We start from the raw sequence: 25604 nt of genomic DNA on the forward strand, positions 1-25604 counted from the left end.
CGGCGGTGGTGGAAGTGACGGTGGAGGTGGCAGCGGCGGCAGCGGGATGACTGGTGGAGGCGGAGCCAGTGGCTGCGGCGACGGTGGCGGCGGTGGGGGCGGCGGGGGATGGGGCGGCGGCGGCGAGGGTGGCGGCGGTGAAGGAGGCGGAGGGGCCGGCGGCGGCGGCGAGGGCGGCGACGGCGAGGGCGGTGGAGGGCTGGGTGGCGGTGGAGACGGTGGCGACGGGCTCGGGGGTGGCGGGCTCGGTGGTGGCGGGCTGGGTGGTGGCGGATGCGGCGGCGGTGGGGAAGGCGGCGGTGGCAAAGGCGGCGGTGGCGAAGGTGGTGGCGGAGACGGGGGGGCTGGGCTGGGCGGTGGCGGCTGGAATGCGCAGCTGGAGCCGTATTGCCCAACCAGGCACGTCTGCTGGCCAGCGGGATCCGCCACCTCCGTATAGATGAGATAGCCGGCCAGGGCGGCGGCGCAGCTGCCACCAGCTCCGCCGCCGCCAGATCCGGATCCGCCGGCGATGGCGGCGACCCATGCGGGGAGACCCGTGGGACCCTCCAGCCAGTCCTGTGGCACACGTGTGTGCATGTGTGTGTGTGTGTGTGTGTGTGTGTGTGTGTGTGTGTGTGTGTGTGTGTGTGTGTGTGTGTGTGTGTGTGTGTGTGTGTGCGTGTGTGTGTGTGTGTGTGTGCGTGTGTGTGTGTGTGTGTGTGCATAATAGCGCGTGATGGGGTCTCTCAAGCCGACAGCACTATGTACGGTCACGTATGGCAGTGCCGTACCAAGGTCATAGGGACGCTGTTCTGCAGGCGTACCGTATCCCCGTCGCCGCAACCCCTGACACCGGCTGAGAGAGGCGACGCGCACCTACCTGCAGCTTTGCGCCATCATCTGCTGACAGCAGCCCGCCACAGATCTTCATCAGCGGGGTCAGCACGCCCGCCAGCGGACCGCCGCCGCGCACGCACGACGTCACCGCGAAGGGCTGCACGACCACGGCCCCGGCGTCGGCGGCGGCGGCTGTGAAGCCGGCAGACACCATGGCAGCCATGCTGCTGCAGAGGGATGCGTTGGGCCGGAACGGCACGCCGGAGATGAGGGAGTCGGGCAGGACAAACACGCTGACGCACGTGATGCAGGGGGGCGGCGGGGCGGGCGGAGGCGGCGAGGGAGGGATGGGGGAGGGCGGTGCAGGCGTGGGAGGCGCCGGGCTGGGCGGGGTAGGGCTGGGGGGTGCCGGGCTGGGCGGTGCGGGGCTGGGTGGCTGCGGGCTGGGCGGCACAGGACTGGGGGGCGTTGGGCTAGGCGGTGTGGGGCTGGGAGGCGCGGGGCTAGGTGGCATTGGGCTGGGTGGAACGGGAGAGGGAGGCGCCGGGCTCGGTGGCACAGGGCTGGGCGGGGGAGGCAAGGGGGGCGCAGGGCTGGGTGGCGCGGGGCTGGGAGGCGCTGGACTAGGCGGTGCGGGACTGGGCGGCACTGGAGTGGGTGGTTCGGGAGATGGCGGCTCCGGCGACGGTGGCTCTGGGCTAGGCGGCTGCGGGCTCGGAGGCCCCGGGCTGGGAGGAGCAGGGCTGGGGGGAGCAGGGCTGGGGGGACGGGGCTGCGGCGGCCGAGGCGAAGGAGGGCGGCGGATGCTGCAGGCCTGACGAAAGGACGCGTCTAGGCAGCTGGCGGCACCGCTGGGGTCAGTCGCCTTACTGCTAATCAGGTGGCCACTCAGAGACGCAGAAGAGCAGGCAGCGCCACCCGTGAGTGACTCCACCCACTCCTTCATCAGCTCCTTTAGGGGGTCTGCTACCAATGCACCGTCCTCTGCGGAAAGGAAAGCCCCGCATACGCGCGCAAACGGATACTTGGCTGGCACAGACGTCGCATTGTAGGAGGGTGAGCAGGCGTCCTGGGTAAACGGCGTCACGATGACTGCTCCGGTGTCGAAGGCCAGCATTTGCATGTTGTCAATGATCGTGGATGACAGGTCCAAGCACTGGGCATCTGTGAGGTTGTACACAGTTGACGCCGACGCCGACACTGGCGGCTGGATGGTGGTTGTGATGCAGACCACACAGGGCGGCGGCGACGGCGAGGGTGGCGGCAGCGGTGGCTGGGGGCTGGGCGGTGCTGGGCTGGGTGGCGGGCTGGGCGGGAGAGGTGACGGAAGCGGCGGGGAGGGCACCTGAGGCCCCGGTATCTGCGGCGGCGAGGGTGACGGCAGCCCTGGTGGCTGAGGGCTGGGCGGCTCTGGAGCCACCGGCGGCGTTGGCGGAGGCGGCGGTGGTGATGGCGGTGGTGAGTCAGGAGGCGGCGGAGGCGTCGACTGCGGCGGCGAGTTAGGTGGCGGCGGAGGAGGAGCGTCAGGTGGCGGTGGCGGTGGCGGGGACGGAGGCGGCGTGTCAGGTGGCGGCCACGGCGACGGCGGCGGCGGCGAGTCAGGTGGAGGCAGAGGAGGTGAGGGCGACGACGGGGATTCAGGAGGCAACGGTGGAAGAAACGGAGGCGGCGTGGAAGGGCACTGCTGCTGCGCAAATCCCGACATGCAGGACGCCGCCAGCTCGCCACCCGGCCCTGTCACGAGGCTGCGGATGGTGTATCCTGACAGGCGCTGAGAGCAGGCGTCGCCGCCTGTGACCGCATGCACCCACGCCTGCATGCCATCTGGGCCGTTAAGCCAGTCGTACAATAGATGACCGTCGTAGGCGGTTGCAAAAGCGCCGTACAACGTCAGTTGCTGTGGTGCGCAGGCGAACTGGGTGAAGGGCACGGTGATTTCGGAGCCAACCAGCGGCGCCTGGACCGCGAAGCCGGAAATGATGCGGTCCGCGAGCTCGGCGCAGGAGGCGACGTCGAAGGAGAAGGCCTGCTCCCCCGTTGTAATGTCCTTCTGCTGCCGCCGCCAGCCATTGCTGGCAGCGCGGCTACCGCTGCCGCTACCGCTGAGGCTGCCACTGCCGCCTGGCAGACGCAACGCAACCGCTTGTGGTGTCACTGCCATCGCTGCCGCCTCGCCTGCGGCCGCGCTGCCACCCTTTCCCACGACCTCTTCCCCCTCCACGCCTGGCCCCCACGCCTGCTGCATCCGCCGCCGGCCGAACGCCCCCGCCGCTAGTGACGAGGAAGCTGAGGCGGCTGAGGCCGCCGCCGGCAGCACCTGGATGTGTAGGTACAGCTCACACTGCGGCCCGCCAACCTGCGGCACGTCCGGCAGCGGTGGAAGTGGCGGCGCCCGTGCCGCCGCCGACGCTCGGGGCGGCGGCATCCGTGCTTTGGGTGGCGGCGGCGGCGGCGGTGCCTGCGCCGCCACGCACGTCTGCACCGCCGCCGCCGACAGGCAGGTGTCTCCACCTGCGGGCGAGCTGGCGAGGGAGGTGATGACGTATCCCGAGAGGCCAGGGCTGGCGGGGCAGGCCTCGCCACCCGTGAGCTGTAGCAGCCACGCGCTGAGGCCCGTGGTGGGGCCAGCCAGCCAGGACTGCAGCCGCAGTCCGTCGGACGCCGTACGGAACGCGCCGCAGAGCCGCAGGTACGGCAGGACCATGGGCGTGGCGGTTGGCACGTACGACGTCGAGCAAGCGGTACGAGCGAAGGGGATGGAGATGGTGGCGCCGGCGGCGCGCGCCGCGTCGGCGAGGCCCGAGAGCATGGGGGACTCGAGGTCGGTGCAGAGCGGGTCGGTGAGGGCGAAGGGCAGGCCGCCGCCTTGCGTGGCGGCGGCGGCGCCGGGTGGCGGCAAGAGCGTGAGCGTAAGGCAGACCTCGCATGGCGTTGGTGCGGGTGACGGCGTCGGCGAAGGCGGCGGCGTCGGCTCGGGCGGCGGGGGCCGCGCGCGGCGGCGGCCCGGCGCGTTGGGCCCGGGTGGTGAGGGCGGTGGCGGCGCGGGCGGCAGCCGTACGGCGCATACAGGGCAGTACGTCGCTTCGGGCGTGTCTGACAAAGAGTAGCGGCAGCTGTTTTGCATGCCGCCACCACCGCCACTGGTACCGTCGGCCCCGGCGCCGCCGGGCCCCCCGGACCCATGCACACACAGGTCGTTCAGCCAGCCGCAGGGCGGGGCGGTGGTGACGCACACCAGCACGCCCGCAAAGGTGGCGTTGCTCCGCTGCAGGTTGTAGATCTTCAGCTCAGCGCCTGCATGCGCAGTTCGGGTATCGTGCAGCGGGCAGGGATGGTGGGTTGCGCGGTCGTGATGCGATATACGGTACTGCCGGGTTGCAGCCGGGCTGTACCGCCAAGCAACTGACTCGTCGTTTTACAGTTGGACAGCGTAATACAGCACGCGGTTTCAATTGGGGTCATCAAGCGCCCACGTGTCAATTGAGTCCGCATCATCAGCGTGTGCGCCGCCACCCCCACCCGCCCCGCCCCATGCCCCCAAAGCCCACCTGTGCCGTGCACGTAGGGGTTCCACGACTCGTGCACGCGGCCGTTGAGGGTCACGCCGAGCACCCGGCCCCGCTCGGAACAGGCCGCCGACGTCTCCAGCTGTGAGCCGCAGGTGCGCAGGTGCAGGTGTGCAGGTGCAAGGGGGCAGCCCCAGGCATCAGGTGCGGTGCGACACAGCATACCGTACCATGTGGCTTACTTGCAGCCCGCCCGGAGAGGCGCGAGGCGCCGCGCTTTTCCTGCAATCCAATACTTCCTCTCGCCGTCCCGGTCACGTGATTACGAAGCTCCCACAATCGATGGGCGTGATGCAATTCTCCTCACCCACCCTCGACCCAACCCAACTTACATGGCCCCACGCTATGACGTCAACACATCCCACCCAATCACACTCATAAACACGCCCATGCGCACCCCAACAAGCTGCACGAACCCGCTGCTCTCACCGCCAGCTTGTCCACCGCCGCCAACATGCCCCTGCAGCATTTGCGTGTCGTGTCACAGCCCACGTAGGTCACACGGAAGCAACTGCGCACGTTGATACCATCCTGTAGGGGGGGGGGTCGGGACGAGCATGTCATCGGCTGCGCGACAAGGCTATCGCGGCTTTGACACAGTATGTGCCCTTTCACTACACACGACGCAAGCACCAGTGCCTGTGCGTGCATCATGCCACGGCGCCATGACCCTGCCCTGGCCCTGCCCTGGCCCTGCCCATTCCGTGCCGCAGCCCCAGCGCTCAGGATGGATCACGGTTGCCGACACGCGCGCGGTTTGCTAAACCGCGGCCTTGCCGATTCATGAATCGGTCCGTGGCTCACCCGGGTGGGCGGGAGGACCTGCAGCTGGTAGGGCGAGCAGCCGCAGTCGTAGGCCACGCACTGGCACCAGGGGAAACTTGAGGTGGAACGCGCCGGGAGGGCGGCATCGTACTCGTCACTCGGGGTTGATGCACCTACAGTGCGCGGCACCAGTGTCAGGGGGGTCAAGGCTGGTCACGGTGCCCTCGCAGGACGCCCTTGCGGGAGCTTGCGCGGAAGCCGTGTGTGTTTCGCGGTGTGTCGACAGCGCCAACACGCCACCACACGCCCGCCATTTGTCACAGCCGGAAAGAGCCGTTTAGGCGTACCGCGTTGCCATCATTGAACGCAACAAGCCTGGAGCCCGGTGCTGAAGGCCTCACCTTGACCACGTGCAGTGGGCCATGTCGCGAAAAGAACGAGCAGCGTGAAGGTCCAGGCTCTCCAGCGCCACGCCATAAAGCGACCTAAATGCATGCGAGCAGCTTTGTAGGGTGCGTCTAACGCAAGGGCCCTTCCGTCGTATACATTTTGAGGAACACATTATCGATGGCTGATAGTACTTCCGTTACCAAGATCCCGCACCTGAAGCAACCCAGTTTGAACTGCTTGAAACACAGCGTTCCTGCTAAGTCGAGGACAGGCCCGCCTCGCGCCGGTCTGTCCCCGCCTGACGCTTTGACCTTGCGAGAGGACGTGCAGCGGAGCACCAGAACGTGATTCCTTAAACGCTTATCTAATCAGGATCAAAAGCAGCTGCCCTCACAGCTTTCGAGTAGGGCTTGGGCAACAGCCATAAAAGGGACGCGTAACGACGTCGTTTCGTCGCATCCTACGCAAAAACAGCAGTCCAGATGATAGTCACTGCTCGTGAGCCTTTGAGATAATTCTTCACAGTGTGGCTCCCGCCCGTAATGACCGACGCTTGGCAAGTGTTCGGCCATCCCAGCGGTTAGCGGCAACCCGGGAGTGTGACCCATCATGAACTCGCAAAACGCGCGCACCCGTACATGGCAATGGTTTATACAGTCATGCACAACCCACCGCAGTTTGCATACTGCCGATGCTTCGATCTGTCAGGTCAACAGTCCGCTTAGGATTGCTGTCAGCGATTCGCCTCCCTGACCCGCCCCATCCGCCCGACACGCGGTGCCAGCTCTATCTTGCCCCCCCAGTGAGATGGCATGCCCCGCCCGCCCTGCCCGCCCTGCCCGCCCCCCCCGCCCTGCCCGCCCCGCCCGCCCCGCCCGCCCCGCCCGCCCCGCCCGCTAGGATGAGGTCCCACATATCCATTCCTTACATGGGCTGGCGTGCAGCCTCCGCATGTGCCTCCCGTCAGTGCAGGCTTCGTTCCGCCGCATGAAACATGCGCCAGCCCCAGCCCCCCCACCCACATTCACCCATCCCACCCGAGATCCACACAGTTTCTCCTCCCTCCTGTGAAAACCGCACATCGCAGCAGCGCGGCCTCAAACCAAGGCTCCCCAAGCCTCCTTTCTCTCAGAATGCACTCGTGGCATGATAAGGGCGCCCAAGGCATGCAATGGGAGGGGGCCACCCCCTCCAGGGCGTGTAACGTGCTGGGGATTGGGGGCGGAGCTCCCCCTGACCCTCAAGCAAGGCCGTAGGTTGTGGTATTGCTTCTGGGCGTTTGTGGCAGGGAAGGCAGCTGCGGCCCTTCTCCCCCCGGGCTCCTGCCTGCCCTCTGGATGCTGCATGCCCTGACGGCTACGCCGGGCCCATACATGTACGGCGGCGCTGAGACCGTACTTGTTTCGACCAGGTAAGGTCTCGCCTGTGGTAACAGATAAATAGAGTGCCCCTAAGTGTGTGTGAGAGAGAGAGCACAAGGAATGGGAAGGCGCGGGACAGTGTACGTGCCGTATGTGGTATGCAAGGTGCGACAGTAGTGCTGGTATTACCATGCAACACGTCCTGTTCAACGCCTTGCTGATGAGCTAGGTACCGTACTTCTCTATGGTAAACCCCTCCATACCCCCTCCTTGAGGAGGGGGGAACTCCTTGGACTCCTGCTCTGGGGCACCCTTTTTGGGCTGAGCCCCCCCAGCGAAGCGTTCCAGGGGGGGGGCGAAGCCCCCCAGGAACACCCCTGTCCGTGCGTGCGTGCGTGCGTCGGCAAAACATAGCATACTGGCGCAAACCGCGACTGCTACGTATTAGTATTTGATAATGCCTATTGCATGTAAATAGGTGGCAGGGAAAATTCGGGCGGAGCGAGAAGTGCCTTCGCGGTCCATGGACAATTGACTTTCGCGAGGTCGCGAGGAAAGCATCCGGTGCCCGCTGATATGCAGTCTCTAAGGCAAAATATGTTGGCGGCAAGCAAAGCGGGGAAGTATATCGAAAGTTCTGAGCGACTTGCTGAGCCATGCCTGCCGACGCGCCAGAATGCCGAGAAGCCCCGAGGTCGCCCCCGCCCCGCGCCCAGCCCTTTGAGCGTGGGGCGCCGGGGAGGTGTTGAGTATGGCAGGAGGCGAAAGAAATGCTTGGGGTGTTTGGGAGCGTGACAAGGCACGCATGCGTGGCGCGGGAAATCCCGCACGGCCCCAACCCGAGTGTCCCTAGCCGATGCGCCTGCGCGTCGTAGCGGCATGGAGGCTCTGACGGGGCGTTACACGCCTAATAGCTCCCAAGCGTACGGGGGCTCAGCCCATTTTCCAGCTGTACAAAGCTGACACCCCTTGTCTAAGCCGCGCCTCCTTACCCTCCTCGGGGAAGCCACACAAGAAGCCCCCGTTGCCTTCCTACCACATCCCAGGCTGGGCACGCAGCACCGTTCGCATACCTAGCACGCCGTTTACCTCACGGGATTATAATCACTGCATTACCTGTAGTCTCTCTTCCATCCATTGTACCGTATTACTGAGCATTTTGGGCCCCTGGATGGATGCCGTGGGTGAGGACGTGGTTAGGGCCCTTCTCGCCAGCGGCGGCGGCCTAACCCTGGAAGATGCAAGCGCTGGTGCGGCACGGGATCAACGACGCGACAGGGGGCAAAGCGCGTACATATGTCGCATACACGCAACACATCGAGAGGGGCCTTTGCGCAGGCTTGGGACAGGCAGGCTCCTTGGCCTGTGGGGAGGTGGGTGAGGAGGCGGCCACGGGAGGCGCCTTGGGGGCCAAGGAGGGTTTGGGTTGCCATAGGTCTTCACCGTGAGGTACCTGGATCAATGATGGATTGATGGCACTCCTGAGGCCCTGGTAGGTGGCGGCCTTGCTTCAGTTGGTTGGCACAAGGGTTGGCTGCACGGGTTGGCTGCGTGGCCAAGGCTTGGCTAGTGTGGCTCAGTCCCCTGGATGGCACGGCTTCTACTTCGGGTCGTGCCCCGTTCCGGCGTGCTCATGTCGTCCCCTTGCAGAAAGCGAGATATCTGGACAGTCACCATCGGCAAAGGAAACAGCGCGGGAACTCCCCCCCCTGCCCCCCTGACACCCGGGAACATGACGAACGAAACCGACGGCCCTACAAAACCTCACAATTGCAGCCTTACCTCGCAACGAAGTTTACAACCTGAATAACACATGACCAGGCCATCGCGCCAAAAAGCTGCAAAGCACATTTTCGGCGCTGGAGGTGGCTGTGGCAAAAAAGGGCCCGAAGCTCCTCGATTCCAGGAGTGTTGCAATAGACCACCATCAAGAGTATTACATTGAGCTCTATTTGCCCATGTAAAATCACATTTCAGGATGCTCCAACCGCTTGGCCGCATGCAGTGACGAGCTCGGGCCGTCTTTTCGCAGCGAGCAGTGGCCAATAAAACAAACCCCTGCACTGCATAGGTAGTAGCATTGAGCACTGTGCTTCCAATCCATTCAACGGCCTTAACGGACGCCGTCTAGCCTACCTCGCTGACCCGCTGCTCCTTTCTCTTCCGCTCGAGCGCCACTGCGAACACCTCGACTGTAATACTGGCTTGTGTGAGAGATCGCATCTGATAGCTGAACTTCTAGTATTATTGTGCTGTAGTTGAGGCAGTGAGAACGGGTGCAGACCCAACATCGCGCCCTGGCCTTCGTCTTACGTTCCTCAAGCTTTGTACCGGCAACCTGATCAGCTCAGTCACCGGGAAGGCAACAAATAGATCTGGAGCGCAGCAACAGCCTGCTAAGCCCACGACAGGACTGTCGCACACGGGGCGCATTGTCGACCAAATCTTTGACCGTGGCTGATTGGGTGGCTACAAACACGCTGCTGCAAACAGCAGATGCGTAAGTGCATAAACCACTCGCATGAAGCTGATGCAGCGTCTGTTGGGGACAGCTGATGGTTCCGAGGACGGTTCCATTGTAGGTTTCGTTCGGCTTGGGAAGCAAGCTAGCGCCTGGTAATTGTGTAACTGCAGATGAAAATATACGGGTGCCGAGGAGGGCATCCTGGGCCGGCCTGGTGCCGTGGGCGTTGGTGGTCGTGTTGCTGCACCTCGCAGCGGGAGGTGAGCACGCGCGTACGTGTCGAGTACACCCCGGACTGGAGAGCAGAAGAATTGCACTCCTCCATGAGCGGCCGCATGGCCACCAATACAGTGTCCGCAACATAACTGCGAAGCCGCTTACGCTGCTACTTCCTGCTCGCCTCTTCCTGCTCGCTCGCCTCTTCGTCCCCTGCTGCCCTTTACGAACGCCCCGCCGCCTTATTTCATCCCCAACTCTGCACGCGTCAATTGACAGGCCATGCTCCGTCTTCATTAGCGACAGAGGATGCCAGCAGCCTCGGCGACCTGGATGGCGCTATAACGAGCACCAACAACGGAGGCCGCGGCCTTCTTGGGTTGACGAGCCGCTTTCCGTTCTGCGAGTGCCTCAGCTATGACTGCGCCTGCTCGCCCTACAAGGTGCTCATGGTCTCGCGTAATCAGGTGGGTGCCCACATCGCTTCGGCGTCGCCCATGCATTGGGCCGCGTAGCCGCCTGCTGGGGACATACACGTGGCTGCCTTCCCGCCATCGCATCCCCACAACCGCACGTCCCTCGTAAACCCCATGATCAACCCTTGACGCCCAGCCTTGGCCGCAACCGCCCTGTCTTCAACGCCGGCCCCCTACAGACGGGTGACACAGCGCGCCTGTGCTTCCGTGTGGCGTACGTGGGCTGCGACACCAACACCGACTGCTGCCGCGGCATGTTGGCGGCGGTTGACAAGCTGACGGTGAGCGAGCGGCGGAGAAAAGGATCAAGCGTGGATGGTGTTGATAAGTTCCGGCGGGAACCGCACGTATCTGGTGGATGTGGGCTTCCGGTACCTGGGTTCCGACGCGGCGTAAGACCTTTGCGGGGGGAGCGGGCTGGGACGGGATGGGATGGGTTGTGTGTTGGGATTCTTGGGAATAAGGCAGAATGACGTTCTGGGCGACTACTGGCCAGGCAGCCCTCGCAATCCCATTGGGTGCGTGTTCCTGGGGCAGCATTGCAGCTTGTGTTCAGCGCCGTCCCACATCGCTGACCCACATCACAGACGCTCACACTACTGACCCACATTACCGTACTGACACTAGGCTCCTCAAACCTGACAGCATTCCTTTCCGCGCCCCCGCCTTCCACGGCCTTTCAACTCCCCCGCTCTTCATCCAACAGTTCGAGACCACGGCGGCATGCGCCAACCGCTCCAACCTACTGGGTGTGACCATCAATGGCCGGCCCCATGCATCCATGCTGCCGTACTGGCACGGTACGGCAGGGCTGTACGGACGTTTGCGCGGGAGGGGCGGGTCACAGGCCCCGGAACAGGCGGGGGCATCAGGGAAGCGTGCTGGGCCCCGCACATGGCCCAGTCAACTGGCGGGGGCATATGCACGCAAAGGGCCCCCGCCTACAAAGCTTGGCCTGCTGAGCTCGGGCGCCTCCGCACCGCAACCCTGGCCTTCCTCGTGTGCAGGCAAGTACACGGAGGTCAAGATCTACAGCCTGCGGCGCAACAACGCCACGCTCTCCGGCTCCGAGATCTGCATAACAACCCGCGCTCCCTGCTCAACACTTCAGGACTTCTGCAGCAGCACTACGTTCGACGGCTGCCGCTACTCCTTCGCAGACGTGCCCTCCGCCACCTTCTGCCCCATCTGCGCCATGGATAAACCGCTTCCCCCGGCGCCTCCTAGCCCGCCCCCGCCGCCCCCCTCGCCTCCTCCCAGCCCGGCGCCGCCAAGCCCGGAGCCGCCAAGCCCGGAGCCGCCGAGCCCGGTGCCACCCAGCCCAGAACCACCCAGCCCGGAGCCGCCCTTCCCACCTCCGCCCAGCCCGGAGCCCCCGTCTCCTGTGCCGCCCAGCCCGATGCCGCCCAGTCCGGTCCCCCCCCGCCCGCCGCCTCCCAGCCCGCCACCGCCCTGCGAGGTTTGCTTCTTCCTCACCATCATTCCGCCCACGGGCTACGGCGCATCACTGCCGCCTTCACCCCTGCTGTCCGTGTCCCCGCCGGCAGCCCGCCTACCGCCGGGCGCCATCAACGGCACGGAAGTCACCGGCGGTGGGGGCAGTGGAGGTGGAGGCCCAGGTTTCAGCCCCAGCCCGCCACCGGCTTACGGTGCTGGTAGCCCAACAGCCGCCAGCACACCCCCGGGCCCCGCTGCGTCGATGGTCCCGCCTCCCAGTCCCTTCCTGCCCGCCCCATCACCATCGTTGCCCAACCTTTTGCCTCCTGAGGCGTGCGCCATCCTGGCAGCCGCAATTCAGGACACCCTTAATCGAACTGCCATGGCGACAGGCGCCCTCATCACGCGCCCTTTCGTGCTGGGCGCCTGCTCGGGGACCTACAACGCCTCCGCCTTGCCGCCCGCAGCCGGATACCCCTACGTGCGCGTGTGCGGAGCCTTCCTGTCATCCCAGGTCGGGTCACGACTGACCGCGGCCTTGGCACAGGGCGGCGCGTTCCGGCAGTGGGCGCGGCTCATCGCGAACGGCGGCAACAGCAGCAGCAGTGGCGGCGGCCCGGGCGGCCCTGGCGGCGGTGGGGGTGGCGGCGGCAGCGGTGACGACGACGAGTGCTCGCCTCTGTTCCAGGGATTCAATGTAACCAGCCAGGCGCTAGGGCCGGGTGGGGAGACCAGCTGCCTGACCGGGCAGTACAGCCGCTACTGCCCCTATCCCTCACCACCGCCCAGCCCGGTGCCGCCGGGTCCGCTGCCGCCCTCGCCTTCACCGCCCAGCCCTGCTCCTCCTTCGCCTTCACCGCCCAGCCCTGCTCCTCCTTCACCTCAGCCTCCGTCACCGCTGCCGCCGTCACCACTGCCGCCCTCGCCTCTGCCACCCAGCCCAGAGCCACCCTTGCCGAAGCCACCGAGCCCACTACCTCCTTCTCCCCTGCCGCCTAGCCCCCTGCCACCCTCGCCTTTGCCCCCGTCACCGGCGCCGCCGAGTCCGCTTCCACCTTCTCCCCTGCCGCCCAGCCCGGAGCCACCCAGCCCAGAGCCACCCTCGCCTTTGCCCCCGTCACCGGCGCCACTGAGCCCTGCGCCACCTTCGCCCCTGCCGCCCAGCCCGCTTCCGCCTTCTCCCCTGCCGCCGTCACCACTGCCGCCCAGCCCAGAGCCACCCTCGCCTTTGCCCCCGTCACCGGCGCCACCGAGCCCTGCGCCACCTTCTCCCCTGCCGCCCAGCCCGCTTCCGCCTTCTCCCCTGCCGCCCAGCCCGGAGCCGCCCAGCCCAGAGCCACCCTCGCCTTTGCCCCCGTCACCGGCGCCACCGAGCCCTGCGCCACCTTCGCCCCTGCCGCCCAGCCCGCTTCCACCTTCTCCCCTGCCGCCCAGCCCAGAGCCGCCCAGCCCAGAGCCACCCTCGCCGGAGCCACCGTCACCGGCGCCACCGAGCCCTGCGCCACCTTCTCCCCTGCCGCCCAGCCCGCTTCCGCCTTCTCTTCTGCCGCCGTCACCACTGCCGCCCAGCCCAGAGCCACCATCGCCTTTGCCCCCGTCACCGGCGCCACCGAGCCCTGCGCCACCTTCGCCCCTTCCTCCCAGCCCGCTTCCACCGTCACCACTGCCGCCGTCACCACTGCCGCCCAGCCCAGAGCCACCTAGTCCTCTGCCGCCGTCACCGGCGCCACCCAGCCCGCTGCCGCCGCTGCCGCCTTCGCCGCCGCCACCTCCCAGGGCTTGCGTCGTGTGCGTCTACATCTACCTGCACCCGCCTGGGACCGCGGGCGGGGCGCTTGGCCGTCGCCTCTCCAGTGAGCCATTCGTGTTCGACGACTCGGAGTGCGGGCGTCTCGCCAAGCTGATCGATGACGGCTTCAAACAGCAGGCCACGCTGCTTGGTGCAAACATCCAGGTGCCATTTCGCCTGGACCACTGCACGCCCACCTACCTCAAGCTGATGGGCACCTTCGGCTCGGCCCGCGATGGCGAGATGCTGCAGGAGTGGCTGAACGGGCCGCTGGGCATGCTGGGGTGGCTGACCAGCATCACTGGCGAGTGCCCTGACAAGCTCTCAGGTTACTCGGTCGAGAGCGTGGTGCAGCCTCCGGACAGCGATGAAGAGAGCTGTCTAGTCGGCAGCTTCCAGATTGACTGCTTTTACAGGCCTCCATCGCCGGAGCCCCCGTCACCGGAGCCGCCTAGTCCGCTTCCGCCGTCTCCGCTGCCGCCCAGTCCACTTCCTCCTGCGCCGCTGCCGCCAAGCCCGGAGCCTCCCAGTCCTTTGCCTCCGTCACCCCTACCGCCGTCGCCTCTCCCTCCCTCACCACTGCCGCCCAGCCCTGAGCCCCCGTCACCAGCCCCGCCGACCCCAGCGCCGCCAAGTCCGGTGCCGCCGTCACCACTGCCGCCTAGCCCCCTGCCACCCAGCCCAGAGCCACCCTCTCCGGAGCCACCGAGCCCACTACCTCCTCCTCCTCTGCCGCCTAGCCCCCTGCCACCCTCGCCCCTGCCGCCCAGCCCAGTACCGCCCAGCCCCGCGCCGCCGAGTCCGCTTCCTCCGTCGCCTGTGCCACCCAGCCCGGAGCCAGCTTCACCTGTACCGCCCAGCCCTGCGCCGCCTAGCCCAACGCCGCCGTCGCCTGTGCCACCAAGCCCGGAGCCGCCATCTCCGCTCCCCCCCTCACCACAGCCGCCGAGCCCCCTTCCCCCCTCACCGCTACCGCCGAGCCCTGCGCCTCCCAGCCCCAAGCCTCCGTCGCCTGTGCCACCCAGCCCTGCGCCGCCGAGCCCGGAGCCCCCTTCTCCCGAGCCTCCCAGCCCCTCGCCACCTTCGCCTGCGCCTCCCAGCCCGAAGCCTCCGTCGCCTGTGCCGCCCAGCCCTGCGCCGCCGAGCCCGGAGCCCCCTTCTCCCGAGCCTCCCAGCCCCACGCCACCTTCGCCTGCGCCTCCCAGCCCTAAGCCTCCGTCGCCTGTGCCGCCCAGCCCTGCGCCGCCGAGCCCGGAGCCCCCTTCTCCCGAGCCTCCCAGCCCCACACCACCTTCGCCTGCGCCTCCCAGTCCCAAGCCTCCGTCGCCTGTGCCGCCCAGCCCTGCGCCGCCGAGCCCGGAGCCCCCTTCTCCCGAGCCTCCCAGCCCCACGCCACCTTCGCCTGCGCCTCCCAGCCCTAAGCCTCCGTCGCCTGTGCCGCCCAGCCCTGCGCCGCCGAGCCCGGAGCCCCCTTCTCCCGAGCCTCCCAGCCCCACGCCACCTTCGCCTGCGCCGCCCAGCCCTGCGCCGCCGAGCCCGGAGCCCCCTTCTCCCGAGCCTCCCAGCCCCACGCCACCTTCGCCTGCGCCTCCCAGCCCCACGCCACCTTCGCCTGCGCCGCCCAGCCCTGCGCCGCCGAGCCCGGAGCCCCCTTCTCCCGAGCCTCCCAGCCCCACGCCACCTTCGCCTGCGCCTCCCAGCCCTAAGCCTCCGTCGCCTGTGCCGCCCAGCCCTGCGCCGCCGAGCCCGGAGCCCCCTTCTCCCGAGCCTCCCAGCCCCACGCCACCTTCGCCTGCGCCTCCCAGTCCCAAGCCTCCGTCGCCTGTGCCGCCCAGCCCTGCGCCGTCGAGCCCGGAGCCCCCTTCTCCCGAGCCTCCCAGCCCCACGCCACCTTCGCCTGCGCCTCCCAGTCCCAAGCCTCCGTCGCCTGTGCCGCCCAGCCCTGCGCCGCCGAGCCCGGAGCCCCCTTCTCCCGAGCCTCCCAGCCCCACGCCACCTTCGCCTGCGCCTCCCAGCCCTAAGCCTCCGTCGCCTGTGCCGCCCAGCCCTGCGCCGCCGAGCCCGGAGCCCCCTTCTCCCGAGCCTCCCAGCCCCACGCCACCTTCGCCTGCGCCTCCCAGCCCTAAGCCTCCGTCGCCTGTGCCGCCCAGCCCTGCGCCGCCGAGCCCGGAGCCCCCTTCTCCCGAGCCTCCCAGCCCCACGCCACCTTCGCCTGCGCCTCCCAGCCCTAAGCCTCCGTCGCCTGTGCCGCCCAGCCCTGCGCCGCCGAGCCCGGAGCCCCCTTCTCCCGAGCCTCCCAGCCCCACGCCACCTTCGCCTGCGCCTCCCAGTCCCAAGCCTCCGTCGCCTGTGCCGCCCAGCCCTGCGCCGCCGAGCCCGGAGCCCCCTTCTCCCGAGCCTCCCAGCCCCACGCCACCTTCGCCTGCGCCTCCCAGTCCCAAGCCTCCGTCGCCTGTGCCGCCCAGCCCTGCGCCGCCGAGCCTGGAGCCCCCTTCTCCCGAGCCTCCCAGCCCCACGCCACCTTCGCCTGCGCCTCCCAGCCCTAAGCCTCCGTCGCCTGTGCCGCCCAGCCCTGCGCCGCCGAGCCCGGAGCCCCCTTCTCCCGAGCCTCCCAGCCCCACGCCACCTTCGCCTGCGCCTCCCAGCCCTAAGCCTCCGTCGCCTGTGCCGCCCAGCCCTGCGCCGCCGAGCCCGGAGCCCCCTTCTCCCGAGCCTCCCAGCCCCAAGCCACCTTCGCCTGTGCCTCCCAGCCCGAAGCCTCCGTCGCCTGTGCCGCCCAGCCCTGCGCCGCCGAGCCCGGAGCCCCCTTCTCCCGAGCCTCCCAGCCCCACGCCACCTTCGCCTGCGCCTCCCAGCCCTAAGCCTCCGTCGCCTGTGCCGCCCAACCCTGCGCCGCCGAGCCCGGAGCCCCCTTCTCCCGAGCCTCCCAGCCCCACGCCACCTTCGCCTGCGCCTCCCAGCCCTAAGCCTCCGTCACCTGAGCCGCCCAGCCCGGAGCCGCCCAGTCCCGAACCTCCAAGCCCAGAGCCGCCCAGCCCTCTCCCGCCCTCGCCATTTCCACCACCACCTGCTCCTCCTAGCCCGCTCCCTCCGAGCCCACAACCCCCATCACCATTGCCACCAAGCCCTGTGCCTCCAAGCCCTGTGCCGCCCAGCCCAGAGCCGCCCAGTCCCATTCCTCCCAGACCCATCCCACCTTCTCCGATCCCTCCGAGCCCGGCACCACCCAGCCCCGCACCGCCCTCACCTGCACCGCCCAGCCCCATGCCACCTTCACCTCTGCCGCCAAGCCCCGCACCACCCAGCCCGGCACCACCCAGCCCCGCTCCACCCAGCCCCAAGCCCCCGTCTCCGCTGCCGCCCAGCCCCGCACCACCTTCGCCTCTGCCGCCAAGCCCGGCGCCGCCCAGCCCGGCACCACCCAGCCCCGCACCACCCAGCCCCGCTCCACTCAGCCCCAAGCCCCCGTCTCCGCTGCCGCCCAGCCCCGCGCCTCCCAGCCCCGCGCCACCTTCACCTCTGCCACCAAGCCCCGCACCACCCAGCCCGGCGCCGCCCAGCCCCAAGCCCCCGTCTCCGCTGCCTCCCAGCCCCGCGCCACCTTCACCTCTGCCGCCAAGCCCCGGACCACCCAGCCCCACTCCACCCAGCCCCAAGCCCCCGTCGCCGGCACCGCCCAGCCCCGCACCACCTTCGCCTTTGCCGCCCAGCCCCGCTCCTCCGCACCCGCCGCCTTCGCCCCCTCCTCCCTGTGACGTGTGCATTATGGTCACAATCACTCCACCCATCTTTGCCGACCCCAGCAGCGTCTTCACTTTCACGAATGATACCTGCAGCGACACCGCCGACACGGTAATCGCAAATATGCAGGCGATTGCGGCCGATGCGGGCTCCGTCATTGTGACGCCCTTTTCTCTAACAGCCTGCGAGCCCGCTTACAACCTCAGCACCAGCACCTACCCGTACCTGCTTGTGTGCGGAGCTTTTCTGTCAGCATATGACGGGGCCAGGCTGGAAGCCACGCTAAAGCTGGCGATGTCATTCTGGATCGAAGACCTGTTCGGTGGCGACGCTCAAGATTGCGCCGCCTCGCACCCGGGCTACAGCATCAGCAACGAGGCGACCGACCCCGGCGGTGCTACCAGCTGCATCCAGGCACGGCAGCTGCAGGCGTGCAACATCCGCAAGCCCCCCTCCCCTCGGCCGCCCTCCCCACGCCCGCCAAGCCCAGCGCCCCCCTCGCCCAAGCCCCCCTCGCCCAAACCTCCCAGCCCGGCACCGCCCAGCCCCGCGCCGCCTTCACCTGCACCACCCAGCCCGGCACCTCCCAGCCCGGCGCCACCAAGCCCAGTTCCGCCCAGCCCCGCGCCACCCAGCCCCGCACCACCCAGCCCCCATCCCCCTTCGCCTGCTCCTCCTAGCCCGCAACCACCATCTCCCATTCCGCCCAGCCCCGCACCGCCCTCTCCTCGACCGCCTAGTCCGTTGCCGCCGAGCCCTGCCCCTCCTTCGCCCGCACCGCCCTCGCCGAAGCCTCCCAGCCCGGCACCACCCAGCCCGGTCCCGCCCAGCCCAGCACCGCCCTCACCTGCACCACCTCAGCCCCCGCCGTCGCCCCCGCCTCCCTGCGAGGTGTGCGTCACGCTCACCATCATCCCGCCCGTCCTCTCCGACGGGACCAGCGTCTTCACCTTTGACAACGACAGCTGCGCTGATAGCGCGACCACGTTCATTGCGAGCATGGAATTCATCGCAAGTGACGCCGGGTCGCTCATTGTGGCGCCCTTCGTCCTCACCACCTGCTCGCCCGCCTACAACGTCAGCGAGAGCCCGATCGTGTACCCCTACCTGCGTGTGTGCGGCGCGTTCCTGTCCGCGTCGGATGGTGCCATGATTGAATCCGCGCTCCAGGATTTCATGCAGCTGTGGATCCAGGATCTTGTGGGCGGCGACCCGGAGGCGTGCATGCTCACGCACCCTGGCTACACCATCACCAGCACGGCCGCTGACCCCAGCGGCGCCGCCAGCTGCCTGCATGCCGAGTACCGACAGGTGCGTGCGCGTGTGTGTTAGGAAAGTCACATGGGGAGATGGTTCAGGGATGGGGGAATGTGTGGGCAGAGTACGGGAAGCACCTATACAAACGCGCCGTGGCGTGCTCATGTCCGCATGTATGCCCGCAACCTCCTCCTCATGCGCCGTCCGTATGCCGCAGGCGTGTGCGATTCCGCGCCCGCCCTCGCCACATCCACCTGCACCGCCCTCGCCCCTGCCTCCGAGCCCCATCCCGCCTAGCCCGGCGCCGCCCAGCCCGGCGCCACCATCCCCGCAGCCGCCTAGCCCCGAGCCGCCGTCGCCGGCTCCGCCTAGCCCGGCGCCTCCGAGCCCGAAGCCGCCTTCACCCAAGCCCCCCAGTCCCACACCGCCCGCACCTACACCTCCCTCGCCGGCACCCCCGTCGCCTGCGCCACCCAGCCCCGTGCCACCATCACCTCGGCCGCCCAGCCCCATGCCACCGAGCCCTGCGCCGCCCTCACCCAAGCCACCGAGCCCGGCACCACCCAGCCCCGCGCCCCCCAGCCCCGTGCCACCGTCACCACGGCCGCCGTCGCCTGCTCCTCCCAGCCCAATCCCACCAAGCCCGGTCCCACCTTCACCGCTGCCTCCCTCGCCAGCCCCACCCAGCCCCGAGCCCCCGAGCCCCGCGCCTCCTTCCCCACTTCCCCCGAGCCCAGCACCACCCAGCCCGGCCCCACCCTCACCCTCTCCACCCTCCCCCGAACCGCCCAGCCCCAGCCCGCCTGTGCCGCCCTCACCCGAGCCGCCCTCCCCAACCCCGCCCAGCCCGCCCCCCAGACCGCCTCCGCCCTGCGAGGTGTGCATCACGCTCACAATCCGCCCGCCCGACATCCTGCCTGGACCGTTGTTCACATTTGATCGCGACACGTGCACTTCGGTGTCAGACATGATGATCATAAACCTTGCAAACATCGCGGCTGACGTTGGAGCGCTGTTGATCACACCCTTCACGCTCGACATCTGCTCTGGCGACTTCAGTGCCACAGAGTCGCCGCCGGTTTACCCATACCTGCGAGTGTGCGGCGCGTTGCTTTCCGCGGAGCAGGGCGCCAGAATGCAACCCGGGGTTCTCGCGGCCATGCAGATCTGGATCATGAGCCTGGCAGGCGGCCCCGCCGAGGACTGCAGCATGGCTGTAGGCGGCTACAGCATCACCAGCGTCGCCACCAACCCCGCCGGCGCGCCCTCCTGCCTTGACGCAGGCTGGTCGCAGCAGTGCGCGTTCCGCAGCCCACCCTCGCCCCCGCCGCCCACGCCGCCACCGCCACCGCCTCCACCACCGCCCGACGAGCTGCCGGACGCGCCTCCCAGCCCGCCTCCGCCTCCGCCGCCACCGGGCCTGCCACCGCCGCCACGCGGGCAGGGTGGCTCCCGCGCGCCACCCCTCCCTCCCCTCCCCAAACCCGCCTGCGAGGTCTTCATCCATATCTTCGCGCTGCCCCCGAACAGCCCCGCCACCCTGGCAGGAGCCTTCTCCTCCTCATTCTCCACCTCCACGATCTTCTCCTCGGGCACGCGCGTCGGCCACCATCACCATCGCCGCCGCCGCCACCTCTCGCAGCTCGCGAACGACTTCGACGCCGGCACCGCCGCCGCCCTGCCTGCCGGCGCCTTCTCCTTCGACGCCGCCTCCTGTGCCGAGCTCGCGGACCGCATCCTTTCCGGCTTCGCAGTCCAGGCGCCGCTGGTTGGCTCCGACATCACCGTGCCCTTCACCCAGTTCGCCTGCGCGCCGCAGCAGCTCGTCCTGTACGGCTCCTTTGCAACCGCCTACGACGGTTATCTATTGTACGACTGGCTTAACGGCCCAGATGGCATGCAGGCGTGGGTGCATGCGGTCACAGGCGGCGACGCCTGTTCACCCGAGCTTGAGGGCTACCTGATTCGCAGTGTGGTCACAGGTCCTAGCGGCGAGCTGGCGCCTAGCTGCATGTCGGGTGGTTTCAAGCAGCAGTGCGAGGGCGGACCGGCGCCGCCGCCGCCCCCATCGCTGCCCTCCCCTCCGCCCCCGCTTCTGCCACCCAGCCCATCGCCGCCCTCGCCGGGCCGGCCTCCGCGGCAGGCCACGCCTGGCCTACGGCAACCGAGCATGCCGCCGCCGCCGCCACCCTCGCCGAGCCCGCCGCCGCCGCCACCTTCTAGGCCCGACCTGGTTCAGACGCACGAATGTGTGGCGAGCACAAACGACGTGCCGTACAGTGTGGGGCCGCTGTACGTACGGCATTCCCTGGACCAGTTCGGAGCTCCTGCGGTGGCCATGTGCACACGTGTGTCGGGCCGGCAGGCCTGCCGCCAGGCCGCGTACTGCTGGTGCGTCCGCGCGGGTGGATAGATGGATGGACGGGGAGTTGAGGCAAGGAATGGATGGTTGGGTTATTTCAGGGCTTGGGGAGCGTGCAGTCGCGGCAGGGGCTATTGGATGATTTGAGTGATCCTCGCATACACGGGCCACAGCTGCTGACCTTGCCATCTGCCTCCCTCTTCCCATGACCAGCGACATGGACTTTGCCAAGATCGAGGTGCCCATCAACCCCGCCTGCCGCAACGAGCTGCGCCGCATCGCCGTCAACCGCCGCCTGGAGGACTGGAGCTGGGGCAGCTACCCCAGCGGCCTGCTCACTGTCAAGTTTGAGAGCCTGCTCACGTGCGTGAGGCTGGTGCTGAGATACGGAGCAAGCACCGGGGGAAAGGGGCGAGCTCCGTGGGTGCCTTCGCTGCTTACTTAGCACCTGATGCCCTCGGACAAGCATGGAACTCCTCGCTCTCGCAAGCCAGCAGCGTGGCATTCAGGCGCTGCCTCAATCAAGCCTCACAGCTGGATGGTATAAATAGATAGCTGCCTCCGTACTTCGCGTTCGCCTTTGCAACTTGTGCAATCCAACTTGCAGGGACCTGCCTGTCCCTGACGGCGGGGAGCTGTGTTGGCTGGTGCGGCCCAACAACCTGTGTGCCGATCCCGCCATCTTCTGTCGCGGCGGCTTCTGCCAGGTATGGCTAGACGCGTTTTGACGTACGGAATGTGTGGGGCGGGCGTGTCATCGGCAGCATATGGGTGCGGATGCGTTCAAGGCCCGTGCACATGTGGCTAGGGGGGTTATGGGGGCTACTGGCAACAAACCCGAGCAGTGCGGCATGCACAGTGCCCACGGCGCGTGCGTCCTGTGCCTGGTCAGCGATGCGCACTTGTGCCCCACGCACTCTGGCTCTGAGTCCGCTGGCCTTTGCCGCCGCATCGCCCATGCAGGTCAACATCTACTCGTCAAGCAATAAGTGCTGCCCCAGTGCCTGGGTCACGTAAGGGACCAGCACCGACCCGTGCGCGCGGCCCTCCGCCGCTTCCACACGCTCAGCAATCACGTGCTGGGGGAGCCATATGACAGTGTCCAAACGATACGGCCCCTCTATATGAATCCGACATACATAAATTGCTATGCAATGCATGCACAGAAATTGCAAGACCGATGCGGATTGGCTGGGCCACAGACGTTCCCGGCGGCGGTTGCACAGCCACGCACGTGCCCCTGATTCCAGGCAGTCCCGAAGCGCCGGTGGCGTGGGCCGTTTGAATACATAAGTGACTAGCGAATGAAGCCATTCGAGTACATACGTGTACATAGGGTGTGGTCGTGCGCAGTCCAGCTCCACCTGTGTAGTGCGATGCTATGTTGCGTCATGGCACCCTTTTGTGTAGGGCAGCAGCGCGTCCCTTCGTCACAGGACGTACGCGTGCCATGCTGCTTGTGATTACGAAGAAAGCATTAATAGCTGTATTGAATGGTGGTGCCTGTCGCAGCATCAGTTGTCTGAGTCCGGTAAACTTTCGTCACAGTACGGCATCTTGTTCGTGCGCATGGGCGCTTGGCAGTTATTACTACCTTTTGCACCAAGAGTTGTCTCGGGTGGGATGCTCCTGCATGCATGCTTTCGCAATCGTTGCCAAGCCACTAATCCAACCAAGTAGAAGATCTAGGTAGACGGGGTGCAGATCTAGGTAGACGCAGTTGAGGTTGCCATTATTGTCGTTGAAGGGTGTTGGGGACAGACACGGACCCGCCCCCGCGCGAGTGAGAGAACATACGGCGCAACATGCTGTACCTTGATTGCGGTTTGAGTTGACGCATGACAATGCTGGCATTGCAATTGGCGAATGCCGCGGACTTGATGCACTGACGCGCCAGACCGACATGCATGTATGAAGAGACCTGTTGGGTCAGGTAGACTAGCTAGTGTCGAATCTGTAGGAGCGCTAGCTTACTACCAGGCAAGCAGGCCAGGTCACAGCAGCGGCGCGCGGCGGTCGATACAGAAGTGTCTGACGGTGATGCGTACTTGCCTTGATTGATTCAGTTACGAGTGCTACAGCCAGGATGGGGGTAAGGCTTTACACTATCTACCGTATTTGCTCTTGCTGTTAGACCGGCAACCCTGCCGGTACGTTTGAAGGGGATTGCATGCATGATTAAGCCCGCCTTTAACTGCTGATGTGTCGGTAGCGTGTGCGAGCCGCTAGGGCACGTGCACACTGTGCCTTGTGCTGCCAGGTGTACAATTGTCTTCGTGTCACAGAAGACATTGCGGTATAGTGAGCATGTTTAGTAATACAGTGCGACATATGTGCATGCACTGTGTCACTAGGGGACACCCGAGTGTGGGTAGTGTGGGTTTGGGTACCGGGGAAACGAAGAGTCGGTGCTTATCACTACGGTATTCATTGTAACACCAACGAAACGCGCCTTCCAGCAGATATGCAGGGGCTGAGGTTGGGACACAGAAACGCGTTGCACAAAGGTTTCGGGCAAAACAGCAGCGGGCAGTGAGAAGTCCCGTTTCCAGGATAGTTGTACAGCAGGTCCACATCACTTCCTGTGATGTGTTGCGTGTGTCCTTGGTGGAGGCCTCACTCGTTTGCGGGTTGAGGCCAGGCGTTCTGAATTCTGAGAGAGTGGTTACAAGAGGAAGGGGCTGACTCCCAGGAAGGGGAAGGTACAGCAGCACCATCCACACCGGCATCCAACGCGAGCAAGCAGAACGTGTACAGCTGATGGCCGTCAGATCCCGTCATTTCTTCTGAGAGGAAGGTTAAAGGGAAATATGAGTGGAGGTGGAGGCAGGGGAGACGGCCACGTGACAGGCAACGCACCACGGAGGCCTGTACGAACTATACCAGCAGTCGCACCACCACCGCAACAAAAGCGCAAACCCATGGACAGCCCAAGGAAAGCGGGAGGCCCCCCCCTGTAAGGGTAAATAAACGTATAACCAAAAAATCCCTCACAGAAACAGGTAAAAGAAACAGGCGACCAGCCCGCAGGGCACGGCACACGCTGCAACACGCAGCCGCTACCCGACCAGCACGCATGCGTGTCTACCCAAGCTGCGGCACGCACGACCAGGCTGACACTCGCACTCGGAATGGGACTTGGCTCTGGCCCCAAACGGCTCTCCCATGGAAACCGTGTGCCCTGTAAGAATGCCCGATCGGGGGGTCACTTCCCGCCCACCCACCCCCCATGCCTCATGGATGCGAATTACAATTGAAGGGACAGTCCGACAAGCGGGGGCACACCGTACCCACGCCGCGAGGGACCGTCTCCGGCCCAGAGAGAAACACCCACCCCCTGGTTGACTGCCGACCTTCATAGCGTTACGCGCATGAGTCGAAGCCAAGCCGAAGCCCGCCAAAGCCTCACCGCCACGTAACACCCCTCATCTCTTTTAGGTCTTTTGGCGGCAGCACCAACGCAAAACAAGGCACGACAGGCCAGTGGTCTGCCGACAGCCCCATCAAACGCAAGCACCACACAAATATCACGTCCGAAGACGATGTCTGGCGTCAGAGACGCGCAATGTCTTGGCCTGAAGGCCCATGTCTGATAGTCTGTGCCGAGGCACAACTGGAACCGGAAGCCAAGCCGAAACACCACCAAGCCACAGCACACCACAGCCCCTCGCAAAGGGCGCACCACCCGCCAACCGTCCAACCAACGACCTCATGCGGGGGCCGTGCGCGCGGATGGGCTGTATGCCTGCGTGGGCCAGCTCGCTCGGCCTCGCTCTAGCTCATACACTTTCCGATACTTTCACTGCAAGTCTCACAGCATATTGTACGTACGTAGGCGTTGAGGTGGAGTGACGCGTTTTGGAGCGCAACATACATTAGCGACTCAACTGACCAAGCAAACGCACCGCGCGCGCCGCGATCAATCCGAAGGAGTGCAGTGGGAACAGTTTGTATGCGTAGAAGGGCCTCAAACTCGACGTCTCGGTTGCGAGCGAGCCCGGCATGATCTCTCGGCGAGGTCTTCTCCACTTCGCCTGCTACCAGGCATATCTTTGTCTTCGAAACACGTGCGAATGGTCAATGCGCTGCTGGTCTGCAAGGCGCAAAGATTCCAAGCTTGCGCTGACTTTGGTCCGCTCTCGGATGACCCCGAGTTCCGCCAAGTTCCGCCATTGAAGCATCGCAGTCAGATGTCAGCAGCAGGTCCGGTATGCCGCTTCTCTCCGCCAGCTGCAGCTTCGTGTTGCATCTAGGGTTTCGACTGGCGCTGCGCTGGGGCGCCCCACGTCCACGTCAGCGCAGGCCTGTGCCAAAATGTGCCCGATCATTGGATGCTACTGATGATCTGAATTGGTATAGCCTGGAATGCCAATTGTGCATCACCGGTATCAGCCCGGTTAGCTCAGTCGGTAGAGCGCAAGGCTCTTACTCCTGCGGGGGTTGCAACCTTGTGGTCGTGGGTTCGAGCCCCACATTGGGCGTATCACAAGCGCAGCGCACGTTGCGAATATTTTTGCTTCTTGTGGGTCTCTCCAGCGTCCGGGTTTGGGAATCCAGGCACGATGCTGTTGCCATTCGTGGCCTCCTTGTATTTGGATGGGCCGAGTTGCCAGGGAGGGGCGCTGCAGAAGGCTCCGAACTGCCGAAAGCAGGCAGAAGCAGGAGGGTGTGTCACGCCGTGATGTCGCGCCCTACGATAGGACACTGAACGTTTCGTGTGCCTGACAGCGACTGTTCCGAGGTCCGTGATCGTCTTGCGCCACCTTCTCTCATTCCGATGTTCGCAGATCTGTTATGTCGGCCTCTGCAAATGGCCGTGTTGGCCACGGCGTAGGCGGCCTGGAGCGCATGCGTAGCGAGCGAGAGGGTGGCGCAAGATGATCACGTTCCGGCTTACACGTTGCCTCTGCGTTTAACGTCCACTAGGACGGGTCCCTCATATAGAACGGTCAAAGACTATC

The 25604-nt window shown here is 66.3% G+C and overlaps 3 protein-coding genes across 3 annotated transcripts in view; 2 read left to right on the plus strand and 1 right to left on the minus strand.

Moving 5' to 3' along the window:
* CHLRE_11g480400v5 (uncharacterized protein) overlaps positions 1-6063 on the minus strand; it is a 12076-nt gene extending 6013 nt beyond the window's left edge. The window contains exons 1-6 of the mRNA XM_043067720.1: positions 5552-6063; positions 5190-5323; positions 4815-4916; positions 4368-4467; positions 863-4113; positions 52-376 (exon numbers count right to left, since the gene is read on the minus strand). Coding sequence (XP_042919725.1) covers positions 52-376; positions 863-4113; positions 4368-4467; positions 4815-4916; positions 5190-5323; positions 5552-5627 — 3988 coding nt within the window. The 5' untranslated portion in view covers positions 5628-6063. The remainder of the gene's footprint in view (positions 1-51; positions 377-862; positions 4114-4367; positions 4468-4814; positions 4917-5189; positions 5324-5551) is intronic.
* A 2635-nt stretch (positions 6064-8698) lies between these two features.
* CHLRE_11g480451v5 (uncharacterized protein) lies at positions 8699-23091 on the plus strand. The gene is made up of 12 exons (XM_043067721.1): positions 8699-9401; positions 9536-9625; positions 9861-10048; positions 10237-10338; positions 10764-10857; positions 11065-12418; positions 12809-16333; positions 16544-18335; positions 18499-20672; positions 20857-21006; positions 21251-21350; positions 21607-23091. The coding sequence occupies exons 1-12, from the start codon at positions 9398-9400 to the stop codon at positions 21658-21660; spliced, it is 9627 nt and encodes a 3208-aa protein (XP_042919726.1). The 5' UTR covers positions 8699-9397; the 3' UTR covers positions 21661-23091.
* Positions 23092-24468: 1377 nt separating this feature from the next.
* Positions 24469-25600, plus strand: CHLRE_11g480502v5 (uncharacterized protein). The gene has a single exon (XM_043067722.1). The coding sequence runs from the start codon at positions 24717-24719 to the stop codon at positions 24894-24896; it is 180 nt and encodes a 59-aa protein (XP_042919727.1). The 5' UTR covers positions 24469-24716; the 3' UTR covers positions 24897-25600.
* The last annotated feature ends 4 nt before the right edge of the window (positions 25601-25604 follow it).

This window comes from Chlamydomonas reinhardtii, chromosome 11 (genome assembly GCF_000002595.2).
Source record: "Chlamydomonas reinhardtii strain CC-503 cw92 mt+ chromosome 11, whole genome shotgun sequence".
Taxonomy (NCBI): Eukaryota; Viridiplantae; Chlorophyta; class Chlorophyceae; order Chlamydomonadales; family Chlamydomonadaceae; genus Chlamydomonas; species Chlamydomonas reinhardtii.

What these genes read in the sequence shown, in the direction of transcription:
- CHLRE_11g480502v5 (XM_043067722.1), top strand. Translation starts at nt 24,717, where the DNA reads ATGGTCAATGCGCTGCTGGTCTGCAAGGCGCAAAGATTCCAAGCTTGC.
- CHLRE_11g480451v5 (XM_043067721.1), top strand. An exon ending in CATGCTGCCGTACTGGCACG is followed by an intron (nt 10,858 to 11,064) that starts GTACGGCAGGGC and finishes CCTCGTGTGCAG; the next exon opens with GCAAGTACACGGAGGTCAAG. An exon ending in CCCAGCCCTCTCCCGCCCTC is followed by an intron (nt 16,334 to 16,543) that starts GCCATTTCCACC and finishes TGCACCGCCCAG; the next exon opens with CCCCATGCCACCTTCACCTC.